At 40.6% G+C, this 23,907-nt stretch overlaps 1 protein-coding gene across 2 annotated transcripts in view; it reads right to left on the bottom strand.

Moving 5' to 3' along the window:
- GYPC (glycophorin C (Gerbich blood group)) overlaps positions 1-2,613 on the bottom strand; it is a 33,077-nt gene extending 30,464 nt beyond the window's left edge. For both annotated transcript variants that reach the window (XM_085584210.1, XM_021526316.4), the window contains exon 1: positions 2,426-2,613. In XM_085584210.1, the coding sequence (XP_085440336.1) occupies positions 2,426-2,443 (18 nt within the window). In that variant the 5' untranslated portion in view covers positions 2,444-2,613. The remainder of the gene's footprint in view (positions 1-2,425) is intronic.
- Between the last annotated feature and the right edge of the window lie 21,294 nt (positions 2,614-23,907).

The following is a 23,907-nucleotide window of genomic DNA, read 5'->3' as shown; positions in this document are numbered from 1 at the left end:
TATCCAAGGTGAGATGGTGGAGCATCCCCATATAGAGGTAGAATACATTTACAGACTTCACAGAGTTGAATATTTAAAATCTGAAACAGTGTGTGCTCCCCCGTCCTTGGATTGACAGGATCATACCGCATTTATAGAATGAATAAAAATTCCTTATCAGCCATGGGTGAATACAAGGAGATAAGCAAAGTACATGTGCAATTAGGTTACTTAACACTGTTCAGTTTACATCAGTTGGCAGCTGCTCTGTGGTCTCACCTGCAGGTATTCAGCAAAGAATTCATATGTTCGGTATACATATCAAAAGGTTTTTGATGATTATTTTAAGCATTTTCACACCCATCTCAAAGATGTTCTGTGTGGCTATGAAGCAAATTTGTTTTCCCAATTATTCTACCACTCTGGCAAACATCTGCTGTCCATGCTGCATGGTGCCTGTCAATACACTGAACTTTCAATTGTTTCTTGTCTTGTTTCTTACAAAAATAGCAGGAATTTTCATAGGAAATAAGGCCCTTTTCCCAAAGACCTTCCCTTAAAACCTCAACCATTATCAATGCACCAAACTTACATTATACAGAAATATGGTATCATTAGACTTACCTTTAACTTTTGTTCCTAATCTATAAATTTTATCCATCTAATTAAAAAAACAAAACAAAAAAACCCAAAACAACAAAACAAAACCAAAATCCCCAACCAAAGACAATACATCATTACTATTTTTCAGCCAGAATACTCCTAGCTGGATTGAAAGTAATTTGTTTTCATGGAGAGAATCTTATGATCTTAAAATAGTTCAAGTTAAGAATTCCTGTCCACATACTGGAAAAAAAAACAGCAGAAGCTGATGCATCTGTCTTTTTTCATTATGAGGAGACAAAAGGCCCCATGGGACATGAACTCCTCTTCCTGTTTCCCCCTAGGGCCTTCGGTGTGGTTGACAACCTGGGTCTGCCAGAGAGGTTGTTTGTAATGTATTCAGAACTGTAGAGCTGGTCCTGGATGTGTCACTTGGCCAAGCTTGTCACTAAATACACAAGACTGAGTCTGGACCCTTGTTGATATTTCACAATACACAAGAAGAACCTCAGTGAATCATGACCACCCTCCTGGACATGCTTGGAAAGCAGCAATAGCAGTAATTTACACAATCTGTGCCAAACCCAAGATCTCAGAATGCTGAATTAGCCTGCCTGTATCTTTCCTGGCTATAACAGAAAACAAAATACAATATTCTAAACTGCAGAATGGAGTAGAATATAATATAAAGGTAACATCTAATCTTTTTTGTTGGTTAGAATCTGCAAAATGGACTAAAGGGTAACTAGAAATTGCTGGTTGGAATGCCACAGATTCTGCTTGCTGTGTCTTCTCTCTGGATCAGCGTGCCTCATTCAAAGTTTGGAAAACTTTGTCAGTGTCTACAGCCATACAGAACAAATATCCTTATAGCAGTATCTGGATCAAATCCTGAATTGCGGGCTGCTCCCAGCAGGGCTGTCTGTACTTTCTACCTTCATTTTTGACACCATGGTCTGACAAACAATTCTGCTATTGGCAGTTAATTTATTAAAAATACAACAAATGTACTTTCTTGAATTAAAACAAGAAAGATCACACTAAAGCCATAAGAAAAAAAAAATATATATATATATATTGCAGCACCAAAAACTCAAGAGTTTTTCACAGCTTAGCAAATCATAACCCACACTCTTTCCTTCACTTTTCTTTTTAATACTGTCCCAAAATGAACATTACCATAGTGCAGCTGAGCCTCTGTGCTCGCTTGACTGTTCGGGCCAAATTCTCTCTTTTAAAATTTACTGAAATATGCAGTTATGGAAACAGAGGACTTGCCCTCCTGTACCCTCTCTTGCTGAAGAACCAATTTGTTTGTCTTTAAGCCCATGTTTCTAAATTTTCAGGAGCAGAAACACATTGTGGCTTTAAATATAGACCGTCAGTTTGTGGCTTGAGTCTCACGTTACACACAGACAGCTTGAGACTCTAAACGCAAGCTGGGCAGCACCATTACTGTCTTAGAAAAGCGTCAGTACGCTTTCAAAATGCTCTATAACTTCATTCCTGAAGTGGGGGGAGGGAAAAACATTCAAATGAAACTTTTCTAAGCTGGGGTTTAGGCGGAAACGTTACTAGCTTTGCTTGGTGCTGTTCAGGAGCCAGAGTTTGCAGAGCCCGTTTCAGTTCTCCCCTCACACACGCGCACGCACACACACAAAGAATTAAGGAAGAAAACAGCTTCTTCACAACTTTTTTCCTTCAGGATTAATCTCAGGCTTTTTTTTTTTTCTTTTTTTTCTTTTTTTTTCCCATACTAACTGCATTAGACAATCTGCTCCTTAAGCAGCGGACTGATAAATCCACTCTTATTGTAAGGGGGGAGGGGGGTAAGGGTACTCACGTGGTTGAGATGTCGCATTGTTTTGGGAACTCATAATTTACGCCTTTGAAAAATGCCTTATTTGTGGTGACAGCCTCTCTTCCCTGCTCAGAACTGACGGCGGGATTGAACAGAACAGCTGGAGGAACCCAGGAAAATGCTCCTCTTGTTCGGGCTCTCCTTGCCTGGCTCCTGACCCCTCCACAACTGGAAAAGGAAACAGCACATGTGTCATTCTCTTTTGCCTGTGCAGCTCACATGAGCGGGGAGGGGCACCCATTTGCAGATAGCAGTAACTGTATTCGAGTTTTGCAAGTTGGATGTATTCCACCCCTTTGCTTTTATTAGCCAGCAACCAGTGGAAAGAAAATGCTCTCTTCATTCTTAGCCAAATCTAGACACACCTATTAAATCCACTTCCCAAACCCTTATCCACTGCTGTTGATGTTATTACTTTTAAGTGTAAAACTTGCTGCTGACTCCCTTTCCTAAAATGTCTACTATTAGTGAGTAAGATTGAAAGTAGGACTTTCAATTTGCATTGCTCATCGTCCCACACAGTCTGACTGTTTCTGTCCTTTTAACAAGTGAAAACTGAGGATGGCATTTATTGGGTCAAAGTAGTTACATCAGCATATGCCATGAATCTACACTGTGCTCAGAGCAAGGAGAAACCTGTGGCTACAGCACAGGCTGAGGCACAAGTAACTCCAGTTACTGACACAGGCTTCCTATGGCACCTTTGGAAAATATTTAATCTCTGCTCCAGTTTGCCATTGGTAGAATAAAGATGACACACCTGCTTTCTCCCTAGTCTTGGTATTTTTGTTTTAATGTACAGGCAGGTGTTATTTGTAAATAAGATGTATTTTATTGGGCTGCAGAGGTTAATTTGCCTACTCCACTGAAAGTTTTTCAGCCTGGACTAGGGTGCCAGCTGCCTTGTTTATATAGCTACCATTTAAAGCTATCTGTTTGGCTGTCTGCATGCTGTGCTGCAGTCAGTGGCTTGTAGTCACTGTAAGTGTGCATACACAGCCTGTCTGTAGCTGACATGGACTAGGACTTCTAGGTTATGCCAGAATACAGATTATTTTTAATGCACATGCCTTAAACACTAAGGAGAGTGGACAAAATTTCCATTTTCCTGGTGTCTGTTATGGAGTCAGGATGAATTAACAGCCTGCCTGTGACAGCAGAAACATAGTCACCATCGGATGGAAGTGGAAAAAAACAGAGTAATGAAATTCAGGCTGAGGCCATCCTGTTTTGCAAAATTGTCACAGGATATTTCTGTGAAATCATCTCAGTGACCACCTACAAGAAATCAGTGCCCTGAACTTGGCTCACAGTATTTATTTAACAGCTATAGGATGGAAAGAACAGTGACTTATTTACATGCCAACAGCAACTAACAGCTTGTTTGTGAACATAGATGCAGTAAATTACTTCAGTCAGCATTTCCACACTCTGGGCTTGTGGTAGAGAGCTCTGGAACATTTAGTGATAGAGCCAAGCAAGGCATAAAACAAAGACAGAGGAATAATAGCAAAAACTCCTGACGTTGCTGCACTGGCTTCAGCTCCACAGCGTGACATTCATTTACACTTGATAGCTTCTCTATGAAAATACTGATGGGCATGTTTTTAATTACTGCTTCTTCTGTGTAAGAAACACAATGTGCAGAGGTAAAATAAGGGGTTTCTAGAACTGTTGTCATGTGAAGTTTTTACATTTAAATCTTTCATCATCATGATCAAGGACAAGTTGGGTGGCCTTGGAGCAACCTGATTTAGTGTAAGATGCCAGGAGGGTTGTAACTAGATGATCTAACCCAAACCATTGTATGATTCTATGATTCTGTGATGTCTAAGAAATTTCAGAAGTTCTATTGAGAAAAGGTTCCCTAGCTGCTTGCAGGTGATGTGAAGGATTGTAGCTGTGATGGCTTTATTATGTTACAGCCAGTGGCCTGGACTGTCTTAGAAATTTTGTGGCACACTACTCAAAATGGCATGCACAGTTAGGTCCTGGTGCTTAACCCCTCTGCATTTGTGCAACACTTCCTGTCTCTCTCTGTGTTCTTATTAAAGCTGCCCTCCCCACCACCAAAATCACTGGAAGACTTATACCCAAGTTATGTAGGAGGATTCTGGCAGGTCCAAACTCACATGAGAAAGTTCCCTTTAATGTGTTGTTATCGTCACTTTTTTGGGGACTTCTTTCTTTGCTTATTGAATAGAGTGGGGTTCCCAGAAATCAGAGAGCCATTTCCCAAGGCTATTTGCTCTCAAACAGGCCATTAAAGAGACCTGCCTGACCTTTCCACCCATCACTAATGGGAAATATGTGATGTTGTCAAGGGTAGCAGCATGCAGCCCAGCATGCTTCCAGGGGAGTCTGAGACTGGGCACTGAACAAAAAGCATCTCAGTGCTCTCAGCCAACTTATCATGTGGGACAGGAGGCAGCAAAGGAACCCAGAGCAAAAGATGGGAGTAGAGTGCTGGTGGGGAAAATGTGTGATTAATCATTAATTTTCTATTTGAGTGAACTCTCTCCTAATCTTAAATAGCAGTTGCTTCTGGCAAAAAAACCACAAAAGCTCCCCAAAAGGGTTAAAGGGAGGAGATAACAGAAGGGTATCTGACAATAATTTTTTATCTAAGGATTGGATTCACTAGGTCTGTGGGAAAACACAGGTATGTTAGGAAATCTGTGTCAGCCCTGTGGCTTCCATCAGCCAATTACTTGATCTCAAGGCCATGCTGTTCCCATTAACCTACAGACGTATAGCTTTCCTGCCCCAGTGAATACTTTTGCATATCCAGCCTTTGAAATAATCTTTTTCTGAATAAGGAAATGAAAATTCCCTTTTTTTTTTCTTCAGTAGTGCTTTCAGATGTGACAGTGCTTTCAGGTCCAAGGGTGTTAGCTCAGGAGTGGGACCTCTTTTGCCTCCGATACTGCAATTTATCCTACTCCTCCTAAGCCCAGCTATGTAGTGAATGCATGGTCAGGCCCACATAGTTGTTCTCTTTGATGCTATCTTTCTCCAAGATAAATGATATTTCACAGTCATTCAGGCTTGGCAAGCTGATGCCGCATGCTGCAGCTGTTGTTCCCAACAGGAAGGGAGGGTTTAGGCTGCACTCAGAGGAAAATAAATAAATAAAACAAAGGAAGGAGGCTCTGTCCAGGAAGTTATGCTTCGCAACAACAGGACATCACACTAGAAATCCCTCTCTCTGATGGATTTTCATGGCAAAACATAATGCATAATCTGGAATCTCATCCTGTAAAGGCAATGGCAAGATTGAAAGGGGCTGAGTGGAAAGATATCAATCATGTCCTTCACTGCCCACCCTGCCCAGCCTGCAAGCTTCAGAGAAGGTGTTTGGATCCATCCTCTACACATTTGAGGAGAGGATGTAGCAGCAGTTGTGCCTGGCTGTGAGTTCAAGATGGGCATTGTGGCAGCACTGTGGGCACATTCAGATGAGCCAGGGGCTCAGTGTGCCACTGGGCTACATGCCATGGTCACCTGGCCAGCTGGCAGGAGACATGGTCTTGGCTTCCTCCTCTCCTTTGCTGGCTACACACTTCAGGCTGCCTTAAACACCCTGCCAAGCTGCTGAGCAGGGTGAGGTTGGGCAGAATCCCAAATTTTGAAGACTTTGTGCAGGTCAAGCACAAGCAGAGATTTAACTGCTAGGCTGAATCCTGAAGGAGGGATTCTTCATAGGAAAGCATTTGGCTCTGGACATCCCATGAAATACTATTTTCTATGGATTATCTTTATCTCCATCTCTGTAAGGAAAAATAGTTTATTTATTTGTTACCTTGTGTGTTGGGTTCTCCCCCCACCTTGTTTTCTTTCTCTTTCCCATTTATTTTTGTGCTGAAAGAGCAAGGAATTTTGCCATAGACTGTGTGGATCATCTCAGCTCTGGTGTAAAGTCATGGAGAATTAAACCTTTGTGATGCAAAAGGGATCAATGGAGACTTATTATCCAGGATGGACTGTGATGATGGTATAACTCATGTTTTATGTGGTGCCTCTGCAGCCTGTGACTTTAAGTGCAACAAGATTGTGAAATCCTTGGAACACAGAGAGGGAATTTTCTGTCTGCATTCATAACACTGAACTAGTTCTTGACCCTCATACAAGGCCAAAAAAGAAGATTTTACCCTGGAGATAAGAGATCAGCTCTCCTTCCTACTTTGCATCCCAGGCATTTGTCTTTATTTTTACCACTCCCCTGACTTCTGCTTGAACCTTTGGAATATATTCTTATCCCTGGAACATGTATATCCCCTGCTTTATCTTATTGCACAATTATTTGCAGATAAAGGATGTAGTATGGCTGTTTGTGTTTAAGGTTCCCACTTAATCTGTTTGTTTGCTTGGGTCAAACTCTTTTCCATTTGTGTCTGTACTCAGGGGAAACTTTAGTGTCACTACAATGCAAATGCTTCTCAAAACATGCCTACTCTCTGTGAAATTGAAGTATAAGGAGGCTCTACATCTTCCTTGATTCTGGTGCTTGGCTTTCCATGAACTGTGGTTCATTTAATGATACCATAGAAGGAAGATGTGTAAGGTCAAGAGTTCAATGGTGCAGAGTCTCTGTAACTCTATAGTATCATCATGTCCAAAGATCAGACAGGATGTCTTAAAGCCACTGCCTCCTCTCCAGTATAATTTCCAACACCACTGGAAAGCACATCTGCTCACACTCTAGACCAGTCAACAGGATGTTGACATGCAGTTTGATAGTGAATATTTGGAACGTATTTGGTAATGTCATCTGGGTAGATGTGGAGAGGGTGAATCATACTATCAGCTCTTGCTGAGTTAAGAAATCAGAGCAGGCTTTAGCACATGGATTTCTCATAACAAAAGAATAGAATGATAAATAAAGTGAATCATTCTGCAATTTAAAACAAAAGGGAAGATTTGCTCACACAAAGTAGAATTAAACACTGCAAATCTTAATTCCTGGAGGATCTAGTTTGACGAGTTTGATCTTCAGTTTGACTGAAAACTTTTACTCTTCTTTACATAGATGGGACTGTATTACTGCACCATAATTTCAATAAGTTGGGTTGTTTAGCTGTTGCATATTAGAGAGTGTCCAAAGGAGGGCAGCCAAGATGGTGAAGAGCTTTGAGGGGAAGCTGAGCGAGGAGTGGACGAGGTCACTTGGTCTGTTCAGCCTGGAGAAGAGGAGAATGCAGGGAGACCTCACCACAGTTACAACTTCCTGGTGAGGGGAAGAGGAGGGGAAGGTACTGATCCCTCTGTGGTTACCAGTGACAGAACCCAAGGGAATGGCTTGAAGTTATGTCAGGGGAGGTTTAGGTTGGATATTAGAGAAAGGTTTTTGACCCAGAGCGTAGCTGCGCACTGGAAGAGGCTCCCTAGGAAGTGGCCACAGCACCAAGCCTGACAGAGTTCAGGAAGTGGTTGGACAATGCTCTCGGGCACTTGGTGTGACTCTTGGGAATGGTGCTGGGCAGGTCAGGGATTGGTCTAGATGATCCTTCCAACTCAGTATACTCTGTGATAACTCTGAAGTGGCCAGAAAATTGAAAGTCAAGAATTCTGATGATTGTGGACCCTGTTGTGTCTTATTACCTAAGCGTTAAATTTTGCTTTCATGGCTATTTAAGTGCAGGTGAAAATCCTCTCAAAGGTTGCTAGTACAGCATCTGGCCTGTCCTTATGTAATGTAATAATGGGCTTGTTTCTGAGCTCTCTGGGAGATTGGATCTCCTGTACTTTAGCAAGGGCTTCAGACTCTCCTCTCCCCTTTTCTAGCTTGGATGTATGAGGCACAGAGGTGATACATCCAAAGCAGAAATCTTTCTAATCACAGTGCAAATGCTTTGGCCAAAGCAGTAACTGGGTTACATCCAACAAAGGTGTTGGATAAGTGTGTGCTTAAAATCCATTCCTGAGTCTGCTTCCCCCCTTGCAGCAACTTTTAGCCAAACAGACTCAGCCGGATTGGCTGATGATATTTTCTAAAATATAATAACTGAGGCATTTGCTCTTTTAGCCTGTATGTACTATTCTCTCCAGAGAAAAAGGCATCACTTTAAGATTACTTTCTTCTCTAAGTGCAAGAGCAAAAATCTTGTGCTTCTCTTCAGAGATACTTCAGTGAAGTTTAGTGTTTCAACCTCCTGTCTGAGCACAATGCTGGCATGTGGTAAAGTCACAGTTACACTGAATGAAACTAAGGCTCCATAAGGATGTGTGTGATGACCCCAAGACCCTGTTGCTTAGCACTGCTCCTATCACTGCTTTAAAAATAACTCTGCACAATTATTAGCTGAAGGGAGGGTTGCACTTCATTTTTCTCATAAATAATGTGACTTGAGTTGGTTTTATTTTAAAAGAACCTTAAACTTCAATAATTTTTCTTTAATTCTATTACTTTAATTACTATCATGAGGATGTTTATGTTTACTGACTTAGGTTGCTTCCCTTGTTAAGTGATTAGTTAAATAACTAGAAGATACAGTTAGCAATACTAATGGAATTCATTAGAATCCCATAAATAACTTGGCACTGTGGGGGGAAAGAAAGGGTTTACAAGAGATTAGAACAGACCTTAGTCCTCCCAGGGTCCCTCAGGGTGTGTTCTCCTCTCTTTCCTGACTGTAACACTTGCAAATCCTTAGGCTCTTGGAGATAATTCCCAAAGTGGCAAGTGGTTATCATATCCTGCATGCAGAGCATCAATACTTTTATGTTGGTAGTGTTGGTTTGCCTTTTTATTGTTCATTTGTTTTTAGTGTTTTTTTGTTTGGTTGGTTGGTTTTGGAGGTTTTTTGTTTGGGTTTTTTGTTTTGGTGGTGGCTGATTTTTGTTTGTTTTGTTGTCTTTTAAATCTTACTTTAAACAACCCCTAAAACACCATTGGTATAGGATCCACAGAACCCCAGGGTAAACTTACAGCTACAGTAGATATAACTTTTTATTTTCTGCTTCCCCCTGCTAAATGGGTGGTTGTAGTTCTCTCAAATAATAAAATATTAATCTCACTGAAGTGAGGTTCCTAAGTCACTGATAAGAAGTTTGTTTTATTGGTTCTGTACAGGGTGTGGGAGAGAAAGAGCTCTCCAAGTGCAACTAAATGCCCTGGGCATGGCTATGCTTGAGGCCCACTTTCCAGTGAGCCCAGCTGAAAATAGGATATGGTTTTAAAGCCAGATAATCTGCTGTTCCTTTTATTTGTGCTGAGTGAGTTCTTATACAAAAATGGATATAGCTGTCTGCTGTGATGGAAGTAAAAATTTAGAATGGTCTGTTCTAATAATAAATTGCATGCTGATAATTTTTCTTACTACAGTAAAGGCAATTCAGCTGTATCTGATTGGCACTAGTTCAAGATTTTTGAAGTTCTTCAGCAGGAGAATATACAGCTGCAAGAAACAGAACAACACTAAAAAAATCTCAAACTGCACATGCTGGGATGGCAACAAGCCCAACTGCAGCAGCTCAGCTACTCGGGCACTGGGACACACAACGAATGCTTTTGCTGGCAAAATTGCACAATGAGTTTTGTTTTTGTTTAATGCAGAGTCCAAATGGGTACAATGGTTTCCTTCTGGGTACAATGCCTTGCACTTCCTCAAGCCTTATTTACATGACATGTACAAATGTGGTTGAAGATTTCAGCTGTCAATTCAGCAACACTCATGCAGATCGACTTTTTATTGTCCTTGTGCTCCTGTTAGGCATGGTAAGCATTAAACTGCAAGGGAAAGATGAGATGCTGAAAGACAATGTATAGAAATTATTCCTTTCTTGAAATGAGCTACAAGCAAACTCAACTGAGATAAATATATATACTTCACTATGAAATATGCAGTGCTTTATTTGGAAATAGTTTTCTTCCTTATTAAATCAAAGAGCTGCCCAGGAAGTTATATTTCAGAACAATAAACATAACTACAGGGAAAATATCTGAATAATCTAAACATATCTTTTCTCTATGAGGTAGATAAATATGAATTCTCTCTTGTGAAGTCAGGCTGAAAAAAATGTTACAGGGAGAGTTCAGGAATTGAATTGGTTTATATCAGGAAGCCTTGAGAAAATACTTAGTTCAGAAATCTTCAGGATGCCTGGATCTTGTCAGTTTTTTCAAACACTGAAATAAGAGCTGGAGTAATTCTGTGTAGCACAGTGCTACACTGCTGGTTCCTCTCTGGGATGTCAAACTTTTATTGGAGAAGGATTGAAGAATGCCCTTATGGCTTCCAGGATTTAAGAAAACATGAGGTTTCCTCTAAACTTTAAGCACATGATTAGGTTTTGATACAAGTTAAAAGCAAGCTGAAAGATTTTTGTGATTACCAAAGGCTTCCTATAAATATTCATATATGGACTCTTCCTCTACAGCATCACTCAAAATAAATTTCCTAATTAGACTCTACGATGAAGCAGTCTATTGAAGAAACTTTCTAAAGATAAGGGTTTGTGTCATTTTATGTACATTCTGTGTTTGAAATATTAGTCACATAATCTATCCTAGTCTACTGCATACCCTCTGGAGTCAAAGGAGGAGATAGAGGTTTCCAGAAGATTATTCATTCTGTGACTAAAGTTAGGTGCAATGGACTACATCACATCCAAAAATTTTTTCTTCTCCCTAAGAAAAAGCCAACACCGTTCTTTGCTGAGATCCAGACATAAAGGATGTTGCAGCATTTTTACGAATATTTAAATTTGCTATTTCTATTCTGGAACTGTTTTGTGCTCCTCCCAGAGGCCATTCTGCTTGTACTCAGCAAATGCAAATGGACAGAATCCCTGTCTTTATGATATGAAAGTGCTGGTATGCTTTGGAACAGTGGGCAATCAAATCCTCATTTAGTGAGTGTAACTGATTACATGCACTATGTAGCACAAATAAACACTCTGTGTTAATTAACACTCTCTATCAATATTCCACCATTTGAATTTTCACCTGCCACAATAATCTGCAATTTTTATCTTCAAAAGCTAATTCTCAAATGTCCTCTGAAGTGCCCTGCTGTGGTGGGTTAGCCCTGGATGGACTCCAGGTGCTCAGCAAACCTGATCCGGCCCTCCCCTCCTCAGCTGGTCAGAGGAGAGAAAATGAAATGGAAGGTTTGTGCATCGAGATAAGGGCAGGGAGGGATCACTCATCAGTTATTGTCATGGGTAAAACAGACCTCCCTTAGGAAAAAAAAAAAAAATCTTGTCAATCAAATCAGGGTAGGATAGTAAGAAAGAAACACAAATCTTAATCCACCTTCTACCCATACCACCCTTCTTCCCAGGGCACAACTTCACTTCTTATTTTTCCTCCCTCTTCCCCATCAGTGGCACAGGGGGACAGGGACCGGTGTCAGTCCCTCCCATGCTATCACTGCTGCTCCTTCCTCCTCAGGGGGAAGGCTCCTCACACCCTTCCCCTGCTCCAGTGTGGGGTCAGAGGAGAAGCTTCAGGAGCTGAGCCTGTTTAGTGTGGAGAAGAGGAGAGGGGATCTCATCAATGCATATAAATATCTCAAAATTGGGTGTCAAGAGAATGGTGACAGACTCCTTTCAGTGGGGCCAGTGACAGGATAAGGAGAAATGACCATCGACTAAAAGACATGCAAGTAAGTTCCACCTCTGCATGAGGAAGAACTTCCTTACACTGAAGGTGGAAAAACACTGGAACAGGCTGCTTAGGGAGCTTGTGAAGCCTCACTCTCTGGAGACATTCAAAACCCACCTGGATGAGGTCCTGTGTAATCTGCTCTAGGTGACCCTTGTCTTGGCAGGGAGCTTGGACTGGATGATCTCCAGAGATCCCTTCCAACCCCAAATATTCTGTGATTATGTGTTTCTAACAATTCTCTGTACTCTGCCAGTGTGCTGATATTGCAAAATTGCCATTTTCTGGCAGAGACCTATTATTTGGATTCCTTAGAGGAACAGAACATAATCTAAAATGTACTGCCAGAAAAGGTTGGAAATGCTGAGTTTTTTGATCATTGTGGGGAAAAAAGATTTTAAAACATCTTGCACTGCAAGTATTATCTACAAGGAGAAATACACCTACAATATTGAGCTATAAAGGGCTTTTCTCCATTTAGAAGTCACATTCATTTGACATAAATAAAGCAAAAAATCTTATGCCAGAATAAAAATTTTATCAACATGTTCTGTCTCCTTGTAAATATACACAAGTACAATGAGAATTAAGCTCATGTCCACTTTACTCTTAACTGATGTCTTTGCCACAGATAGATATTGATAACTCTCTGCTGAGAGGTTAACCTTCCATTGGGGTCATGGCATAGTGCTGTGGTTAGAGCTCATTCTTCGTTGATTTTTCCACTCTCAGGCATCTGTTTTGAATAGTGCATTAATAATTGTGAAGGTAGAATGTTTGCTATACAGGATTTCCTTGGATTCATATTTGGAGTTTCCCTGAGCACCACTGTTTCCAGTCTGGGAAGTCCATGTGGGAACCCGGAGTGTCAGAGGGTCTGATCACCCCATGGAAAAACAGAGGTTACCTGTGTAGGGATAGCATAGGAATATGGCTCTTAGGCTCACTAACTTGCCTTTTGGTATCATTTAATTTTTCTCTAATGACTGTTCAGGGACTTTAACTCTTTTTCACATACTGGCTGAAATTCCTGGCTAGGCCATTTGGCTCCTTGAAACCGAATGTACCTTTCCAGGCCTACAAAAATGTCTCATCAGCTACAGTTCTTTGTAAAAAGTCTGTGATGGACAACTCATGGCTGACCTCACCTACTCTGGAAACTGGTAGCTTGAGCTAACTTCTATGTTCTTGTATGCATTTGAAGAACAAGAAGCAGCAGCATGGAAGACCTCTCTCTTTTCCAACTTTAAAGCATGGAAGAAATATCTTAAAGTATATTTGGCTCATTATTCATGCAAGGCCAAGGCCTTGCTGCAGAAACTCCTCTGTTTAGCTTATCAGAAAGAAGCAATTTATTTATTGCTCACAAGGATCTCAATGAGAAGCAAAAATCAGTTTCTAAAAGAGGATTTTAATCCAGGGGAGTAAATTTTAATGAGTGTTAACAATTATGCAATTAATCTTTTGCAATGCAACTGATAAAAAAGAGACAATTCTTTGGCAATCAAGATTTGGAAGAAAGCACTGAGAAAAAGGGTGAATTTTTCTATTTCTTGAAATCTTACACACACCTCCCTGAAAGATTTATGAATCAAATATAAGTTATTGGTTCAATATCATTCTGTGGCCTGAGTGGCCTTGAAGATATTAATCTGTGAATCAGCCAGTGAAAATCTATGGCCTGTAAAGGGCAGAGTATCCGACAACACGATCCTGATGTCTCTTCTCTCCCTACAGGCCCCAGGCAGGTGAAACCATCTGTACTGGCTCACTCCAGAGCTCACTGCTGTAGCTCTGCACAAGAATCTCCCTGTAAACCACCCTCTTTGCTCTGCTTTTTTTTGTACATACAAGTAGATTTGGGACCTACACATTCAGTCATGAGCACAGAGGGTGCGGGGTGTCACCAAGCAAGCTATCACCATGACATTTTCAAGCTGCTGGCTGACTGCAAAGTGATATGTAAGCATATACATGAAGCATATGGGGAGGCAGAAGACATATATCAGACAGCAGCTGGCATATCAGGTCCAGGGCAGCTTCTACTGGGAAAAGAAAATAGATTGCAATTCCAGGCAGAGTGCCTTAACTCTTCTCTCCTTGCCTCTGAAGATTTTAATTTCTTATATTTGTATAATCCAAATAATTTATGTTCAAAGCTAGTAATTTTTCAGTATTTTTCTTCTGTTCTTAATACACCAAAGCTGAGCTTATTTTCTGTTATCTCCTTGTAAAAGTGGGACAAACCTGTTGGATTTGCACTGAGTACTCAAAGCTTAAGAGTAGAGCAACTTCAGATTTATCACTGTGCAACCAAGAGTGATACTAGATGTTAGATTTAATATCACCCATCCCTGTGTGAAATAGGGGGCCAAATTCTCTGCTAATGTAAAGCAATAGGGACTCACTTGCAAATGAAAGAGATTCTGACCTAGTATTCAGAATATTTAGAAACTACCAGAGAGAACAATTGAGCAGGAAGATATATTGTTTTCTACTTTATTCCATGATTTCAGTACAACTACTTTTCTCAGCTTGAGCCCAAGGCATCAAAGTTTCTCACTGCAGAGTTGTTCACTGCAGGCTTTCTCTGCTACCCTGCTGTGGATGATGCCATGAGCTCTCTTTCACCTGCAGTTACAGCTCCTAAACAGATTTGTGTCACCTGGAAATCATGAAATATTTGTCCTTGCAGTGTAACCTCTTCTTCCCTGGTGTGACAAAATGTGCCCTACCAAAAATAACCTGCTTGTTGTTCCTTTCTCAAAATTCTCTCAAAAGGATGTGGTGTTACCAGCAAAGGTTATGCTGACAAAACATATGGCAAACAAGGGGATCAGGGATGGTTTGATGCCTGAAAATGAGAAGTAGGAGATTTAGTAGAAGGTAACAAGATAAAAAATACTAGTAGTTGAAGTATTTTAGCATGTGATATTGTTGCAAACTCATTCAGAAGATGCAAAGGGGAAGAAAAAGGAGTGGGGAAGAAAGTCTCCTTTTAGAAACAGGCAAAGGAGGAATAGAGATTGTTTCTATTCAGTTTAGTGTAGGAGTGTAATAAAGTACACCAAGCTACCTCTGAATGAGATGATCTATCTCTGTCTCTGTCCTTCAGTGTTCAGGAACCAGGGTAGGTGTCCCAATACTGTGTGTTTTGGAAAAGAAAGCAGCTCTGGCAGAGCTCTGCACTCCTGTGGTTGTATTGCTGCTGCTCTACTAAATAAATTGGTTTTTTATGACGCCCTTCCCACACAAAGCAGCCTCTTCTATGTGCCCTGTGAAAGGCTGACCAGGAGTTTCAGTGTGGTCCTGAACAGGGTTCAAGGATGTGAACCACAAAGGCATCCATCCTCTTGTTTAATGTAATCAGAAAGCCAGTTTTGTGTTGGAGCCAAATTTATGGATAGTCATGCACTGAGCCAAGTCCCCAGTGCCTCAAATTCTTCTCAATAGTGAGAACTGGAGTCCTTCTTCCCTGGTCTGACTCTAAGGAATGCAAAATGTACTTATTTTTTCCTCTCCTCCTTCTTGTTTATAACTTATAAACAACTTATATGTGTAGTTCATATTCTGTGTTTGGTCTGTCTTGAAAATTGTTGTCACCTCAATTTTCAACACTGTCAGAAATGTTTATCTCATTAGAAGGGCTGGAAAAGCAGAGCAATAAAGTAAAATTAAATCACTATAGTAGCTTGAATATTTGTAGCAATGTAAGAAAATGAAGCAACAAGAATGACTGAGGAGGTTTTACACCTTCCCAATGCTTAATACTAAGAAACTCTTGAAAACAACTCATTTCTTTTTCATGTTTACTTTTAATATCTACTCTTTTTTTGACACCAGATTTCTCCAAACAATGTATTAATGTTTCTTCCTTTTATGCTTTATGAAGTCCTTTGGAGTCCCTGGGTTTCCTGACATCTGAATGTTATTTATGAGTTATCTGTTTTCAAAGATGAGGGTACCTGTCCCTAAATTTTCTCAGCTTGAATTACATGATGTTCAATTCCACTGAAGTTTCTGGAAGGAGCTTGTATTGAAGTGGGTTCATATGCCACGGGATGGGGATGCAAATTCTGGAAAAAATGGTACCCCCTTGGAAAACTCCTTGTATAATAGTGCAGTTGATGATTTGCCAGCAGACTTCAAAGGTCTGTGTTCTTTTCTTCAGAAAGGGAATGTATCCTTGGGAGGCAATGAAGAAAAAGATGGAGTCCAGTGCTGAAGAACTGTCACTGAAAGCCTTTTCAGAGAAAGGAGGGCTCCAAACCAGCAATGTCATTGATGAATCTTACTATTCATTCTCCAGACTAGTGCTGGTAGATGTTTTCACTAGAAAAAGGCTGCTTTGTTGATGTCTGGGCAGTTATTTTATTATTCCTTTATGCAGAGTTATGCTATAGTTTTTCATGTATAGGTATGCCATTGTTTATCTAAGTGTAGCAGTAAAAACTGTCTTGACAAAAAGCTTGAATCATAATTTGCGTTTTGAGATGCCTTTTATTACTCCTTTTGCTATGATGAATATTTTTCATAATTTTTAAACTCTTATGCCTAGATAATTCTATACCAAACATGTGGAAAGTCATGTAATTCCTGTCAGTGTAGAAATATCTGAAAGCAAAAGAAATAAATAACAAGATCCCAAACAACTCAAAACTTTGAGGGGAAGTTTATGGCAGAAATTCATCATTTTATCTGTGAGGCATGCTGAAACACTAGTCAATTAGGACATAATGTGGAAAGAAAGTGAGTGTAATTACACATTTAATGCAAAAAATAGTGGCATTTGCACATCAGCCACCCAACTTTTCCTCCTACTTTTCAGCACATGTAGGTCCAACAGTGGGACCAAGTCCCAGTTCTGGGGCACTTGTTCTTTCTTGTGGTGTCATAATCTAGAGGCCAGAAGAGAAGCCAGCCTCTCTCAGTGTTTCACACAGTTCAACCCCTCTAAGTGCTGATGCAATCTGCCCGCTTGTACCTTGTGACTGGCTGCATGTCTTCAGCCACACATTTGCACTGTGCTGCCTGAGACCATGCTAGTAGGCATTAAGGTTTGCAGAAGCTGAAGAGTTTGTGCCCCTTAACACTGCAAAATATGCAGCCACTTCATACAGTACAATGTTAAATGTCCAGGAAGAAAGGAAATGTTTCTAAACAGTATGTCCCAAAATGACAGGAGTTTCTTTTATGCCTCTTCTGGACTCTCTGATGTGCTGGCCACTTGGTGAAGCAAGCTGAGTGCTCGCTGCCTGCTTTCAGGTAGTCCTTGGAAGTGAGAGCATCTCACTGTTTTTTCCTGTTTAAAAACAGCAGATCTTTCCTTCCCGTTCTATTTTTGGGGCTGATCCATGAAAGGCAGACCCAATGCTTAAGAGGATTCTCAGAGGCAAACCAGGTGGGTCACTCTAAAGAGCTGCACTTTCTCTTAAGGTATCTGAAATGGCAGTGAAATCACCTAGCAGTTTTCTTCCCTACATTCAGCATATTTATTCTCCTGAGCTTTTTGTGGCCTCTTCTCATTTCAGATCACAAGGCTGTTCACCCTCTAACCATTCATCTACCAGGGGCTGTTAGTTATTGAGGCCTGGCTCTGTGCTGGATGCTGTTAATGGTTCTGTATGTCTGTAACACAAAAATACTGAACAAAACCACTAAATATACACTGATGTAGTTATTGGACTGCTCGGTCACACCCCACCAGTTCCTTTAAAAGAAATTGAGGGTTTTTGCTTAATTGAGGGTTTGTTTTTCAGCTTTCTAAAATCTTGGAAATCTGTCACCTCATCAGTTTGTTATCCTCCAGCCAGCAAATACAATTTACAATTTTATATTTTGTTTCAACTAGTACAATTAAAGTTTGACTGCTCCAACCTTACCCTGTGTGTATCCTGACAAAATCTGATTTTTTCCAGAGCTACCATTTGTTGTACCAATCCAGAACCAAGCTAAATAAAAGCATGGATAAATAACAATAGACCTTTCCTTTCTTTACATTCTCATGCTGTGTTTACCAGCAATGATTTCTGTGTACTTGCAATGCCTAAATGTTACATCTTTGGACTTCTTCATACCAAGTTCCTAGTTCTTTCCTCTACCTTCACTGATCTCATTCTCCACCTGCCCATGCACAATGATGTATTAAATCCTGCTGAAATCTGTGAAAGTCACATCCTGATTTTCCAAGGATGCTGTATTATGCCTTCAAAGACATGCTTTATGTTATTTGCAAGTGATTTACTCTTCCTTGCCTGATAAATGTCTTCACTTTCCTCGTAAAACATTGCTCTAGCTTAAGTGAGCAACTCAGAAGGCTGCCTCTTACTGTAAAGTTAGTCAAATGACCTTAGAATTAATGTTTTGTCCTCTGTGACCCAGTTTTGAAAGTCAGAGTTATCTGACATTATCCAGCTGGGTCTTACCCTTCTGCTGACATTTAGCACGAAGGGAAGGGGCTTGAGCACTTAATACAGCCTCCAGGGAATGGTGACACTTCTGGGGCTGTGTTTATTCCCATCAGGTCAGCAAAGAAAAGTAGGGCAAGATGTGACTTGGACACTGAGGTCAGCTTTGGGCCCCTCACTGCAAGGAGGGTGCTCAGGTGATGGAGCAGGTCCAAAGAAGGGCAGAGAAGCTGAGGAAGGGCCTGGACATTGATGTATACACCAATCATGTTGATTCATTTTATGACTAAGGGAAAGCAAGAGGCATTTGCAAGCCATGATTCATCTAATCCTTTTGAAACATGTAATTCAGGCTGTGACAAAACACCACTGAGAAATTCATGTTTCTGTCTACTTCTCTAAGGGGAGTCTAGAAAACCTCAGATATGGATGCTAACCCTGAAGACTTTACAAGTTAGATGATGTGCATCTCATCTGTGATGAGACTCTTATCATCTGTGTTTATATTGCTGGTTGCTTTTTGGCAATAGATGTAATAAATGCAGACTGAATCTGCATTAGGTGCTGCAGTACATGGTCTAAATGTGGTCTGGAAATGTTAGCTAGGATTTGCAAGTCTATATACACAAAATATATCAGTCACAAGAAAACCACAGTGAATGGCACACAATAATAAAAAGCAGATTTTACTGCATTAGGTGCCTTTGAACAGCCTAGACTTCAGTTCTGTATTCTGCTCAATTTTACTAATAAATGTGGACTAGATTTCTGGTTTGTTCCCCCCTTCAGGTAGCATGTCCCCATAATCTCTGAATAACGAGACAAGGGGAGTCTGGCATGGCTGGACGAATTATTTTGTACATCCAGGAAGAAGGAAATGACTGGGTTCATCATTGGTGGGACAATACTAGGAAACTATTTATGTTCTTTAAAAAGAAAATGCACTTTACCAGGCCCCAGAAAAAAACGAGATGCTGCTTTGTGCACTTTGTATCAGCTTAGCAGCAAAGCAAAGAAGCAGGAAAAATAGGGTCCAGCAGACTTGCAGGCAGGCAGTGAGAAACACTGAACAGTCAAACCTCACAGGGCATTCCCCTGTTCCTGTCCTCTGTCCTCAGTTGTGAAAAAAAAACATGAGAGAGAGAAAGGGATGCACAGGGACTTTGTGAGACAGCAAAAGAAAATTAAGGGAGAGAGGGAGGCTTATATGATGAAACTGATATCCAGTGGATATCAACTGAGAGAAAAAGTAGTGATTCAGTGATTCCATCTTCAGAAAGAATAACATTTTGCCTGCAATTCTGCAGGCATATCACCCAAATATTTTAGCATTTTCATGAATAACCTTCTTAGTGCAATAGAATCTATGTTTATTAAAACTGTAGGGGCACTTGCAAAAATACCAGAGAAGAAGGTAAGAATTCAAACTAATTCTGGAATGTTGGTGACATGGTTGGGAAAAATATCTAATGACTTAACATAAAAAGAGAAAGAATGAGAAAGCAAAAATGAAGGGCACAAAAACAAGGTGAAGAATAAGTAATAGTTCTTCAGACAGATTAAGAGATATAACAATTGAACAAATCAGATTGTATTAATGATGTAATGGGAAAAGCAAACATATAAGCAGAAGTATCACCCATAAAATACAAAGAGTTATCTGTGCATTGACAACACTTCACATGAACTGCAATGCAGAGCTTTCTACATTACACTATAAAAAATATGTGAAGCAACTGAAAACTGCATGGGAGATTGGGTGAATGATCATTACTCTAATAAACACGACCTGTAATAAAATGTTGGTAGAAAAAAATTGATGGCTTAGGCCCTTGGCCTAAAGAAAAGACAGAGTGCAGAAATGATCACAAATATACAAATTTATAGAAGGAAGTTGTTTTTCCATGATTGCAGAGCCAAGACAAGAAGTAACAGAAGCAAAATGCCGTAAAGGTAGTCTTAGACCAGTCAGTGTTAGTAGGGAAGAAAAGGGTTCCTTAGTTCACTGCTTCCATGTGGGCTTTCACACCTAGGTTCTGTTCTAAACATTTTATTGCCTTGGCTTACTTTGGGCCAAGGCAATAGAAATAATGCTTACATTTTACCCCAACATTTGGAGTGGTATAGAGGGGAAAAGATGATAACTGGAAAAATTACAACAGGAGGAGCAAACCTAAGTAATAGATCAATATAGAGAAAACATTATTTTCAGCATGGATATTTTTTAAATTGCATGCTATGCTTGTTTAAAAGAAATAATTTCTCTCAGCTGCCCATTTGAAGGTTTAAAAACAACTCCAAACACTTATTCTCAAACTTAGCAGTATCAAAAGGAATTAATTAATTCCCCTTGGTTAATTAATTTGGTTTAATGGACTTTAGCATTGCAAGGCAGTGTGGCATAGTAGATTAGATTCTCCAGCTATGTTTCAAGTCATATAATCACAATAACACAAATCCTCTGTTTCTTTTTGAGTACTCAGAGAGAGTAATTTTAAAGCCTTAATTTAAAGTGGGTGTTTGTCTTTCCAGAGTGTAGCTTGGATTAGTTTCTTCTGGAGTTTGAGGAGGTGAAACTGGGAACACTTACAAACAGTGTTCAAAATTAAAGCCTGTCTCTGGGAGGTGAGGAACATCGTATTAGCATTTGTTTTGAAGAATCTCTTCATGTCAGCAGGAGCTCTGGGGTTTTCTATTTGCATTGAGAAGAAAACATAATGCAACTGAAGTAGAAAGTTTTTTTCCCTGGGAAAAACTCTGGTTATCTTAGGCCTTGGTATTTAAAAGCACACTAGAATATTTTCCTGACCTTTTCCCCATCACCAGCTGTCTTATCCCTGAATAATTCTGCAATATAAAATATTCCAAATAATAATTATTTATATTATTATCATTATTATTATTGTTGTTTTTGTTGTTGTCATTGTTAGTACTGCTAGTATTGTTATCTTCTCCTTCTCTTTGTACTTGAATACCTAATTTTTATCATGGTGTAGTCCAAACACAAAGACCCTGAAGCTAAAACACAAAGCCAGCAGCTGGAATAATTTCCATGGGAAAGGAAAGGAAGGGGTCAGGATGATGTCCTGGGATTCCCGACACTTGCACTGGCTTGGTCTCCTCTTAGATTCCACTGAGAGGAGCTTTGCAGTCACTGAGGCAGGAAGGAGAGTTTGCTGCTTTGCTCTTGATTTCCAGGAAGAACAAGAGGGACGATAGAGCAAAGCCTGGATACCCAGCAAGACAGGCAGCCAGAAATGTCCTTATTTTTGTCATCCCAGTTTCTTCCCTATGCAGTTCTGGGACCCCTGCCTGTATGAGAGCCAAAACCCCAGGGCGAGAAGATGGGAATCCCTTCCTAGGGATGCCCTGGGCATCCTGCATCCTGTTCATACAATACAACAGCCCACTAATGGAGCCCCATAGTCATCTGCTGGAAGATATCCTAAAGGAGCTATCCCAGTGTCTTTGCTTTTTGTTTGCTGTTTAAATGTTTCCCTTCAGAAAGAGATAATGGCTTGAAGAATGTAGAACTGTGTTTCCATTTTGGAAAACTATTACTTTTTCCTTTTTTTTATGTCCAGCTTTGGTCTCATTAATTACTTGTCTCAATTGCCCATCATACCTGTTTACTCTTTTCACCCTGCTCCACTTTCAGTTTCTGATGTCTTATTTTCAAGAAAAATGTAAGAACTCATTGCATTCACTCAGGCCTCTTTACTTCTTGTTTAAAGTCTCTCAACTCCCCAGTCTTTTTTTTTCTCACAGAAAACAAACAAAAGGTTTAGCATCCTTCCCCTATCTCTGAGCTAAGGCATCCTGAAAGAGGAAGACTCGGATAAACATCTATTCATCTCCACAACTCCCAGATGCAGCTCAAACAGTCTCCTTTATGGATTAAAGATAAGACACTATCTGTAAGCAGCTGTAAAACAAGAGCTCTGGTCACCAGCAAGGGAAAAGAGATTGCTCAAGCCCTCAGCTTCTGTGGCAAAGATGTCTCGTGGGTCAGAGGTGTGCTGGGAGAAGCACGTTCCTCTGACACTGTGTGGTAGCATGATACTCTTCCCAGCCCCAGGGCCAGGAACAGAAAATAAACTTGTCTCTCTATTACATGGGAGACTTCCAGGCAGCCTGGGATGTACATCTGAGTAGGTGGGCGACTCACCACGAAGTCTTGTGAGGGGAGATTTCAGTTCTTATGTCCACAGAGCGGGGTCAGCCCTGCATAAACACAACGGAGGAGGAGGAGGATGCGAAACATCGATCACCACAAGCTCCAGTCTCCAGTTGTGTTACAGGAAGGAAAACACAACCAAACCAAAACCTGGTTCTGACACTCTCCTTTTTGTCTTTGCCTTGCTTGGGCTAAAATTCTGTCACAACTATTGAATGCCACAGCACTCTGCTCTCAGTAGTCCTGACTGGGAAGGAAGGATATCCCGAGTGCTGCTTCGCCAAAGCACTGCAAACCCATGCTTTGGGACACAATGTGTTTATTGGGGCTAAAAGAACCTTCAAAGATGCAGAAAAAGGAAGTCCAGGGAGGAATGTTGTTATAAATGTCCCACTGGGGGACTAAAGGAGAGGTCCCGGAGTCTGAATGCCTTTCAGCTGGTTTGTGTTTTCTTTGCTTTCTTCTGAAATAAAAAAAAAATTAAGAAAAAGGAGAAAGAAATAAAAAGGAAAAAAGTGATTCTTGAGGAGGAAACCCTACTAAATGACCAGGACACCTGGGTAGGATGAGGAAAATGTTCTTTTGGCAGCAGAGGGAGGTACATAAATTGGTTGTGTTTTTTGTTTGTTTGTTTGTTTGTTTGTTTGTTGGTGGTATGAAACTTGACAATGAAATTTCAACATTGAATTCCCACTTCATAGGGTTCAGGCTGTTTACTTTCATGTAAGGTTGCCTCTCTTATTACTGTCAGAGGTCAAATCCTGAGCAGTTAAAAGAAGTATGTTATTTTCAAGCCTTTTATATTTCTAGGCAGGCTTGTAAGGCAGGACTGGTTTGCCCGCGGAAGAGTCAGTGAAGTTCAGGTTCTTTCACATCTACAAAATGAGCTGGGCTGGGAAGGAATCGAGCACTGCTAGCGCCTGGCAGCTGATGGCCAGTCTCTGTGCTGTGACCTCCTTGCTCTGACAGCCCTGAGGGTGAATTAAAGTTGGCAGTTTCAGTCAGCAGAAGGAACAAAGAGGTCAGGTTGGCTGAGTTGTGTTGTCTGTGACTTCGGATCTCTGACACTTAACTGGGCAATTGGCCCCTGGTCCCAGTGTGTGCTGCTGTTCCCCTGTTCAAAAGACACAGCACAGGCATCATAAGAGCAGACAGCAGCCACTGCCAGCAAGAATCTCAGCCTCATTTTTGCTTCACTAAACCAGCATAAATCCTTTAACCCCTCTTTGAACATTCTGTGTTTCAGGTGACTGTTCTGGGAGCTACAGGTGGC

The sequence above is a fragment of the Lonchura striata genome, chromosome 7 (assembly GCF_050655825.1).
Source record: "Lonchura striata isolate lonStrDom1 chromosome 7, ASM5065582v1, whole genome shotgun sequence".
NCBI lineage: Eukaryota > Metazoa > Chordata > Aves > Passeriformes > Estrildidae > Lonchura > Lonchura striata.
Note: the sequence above shows the minus strand (reverse complement) of the source record. Positions and strands in the feature narration are given on the sequence as shown.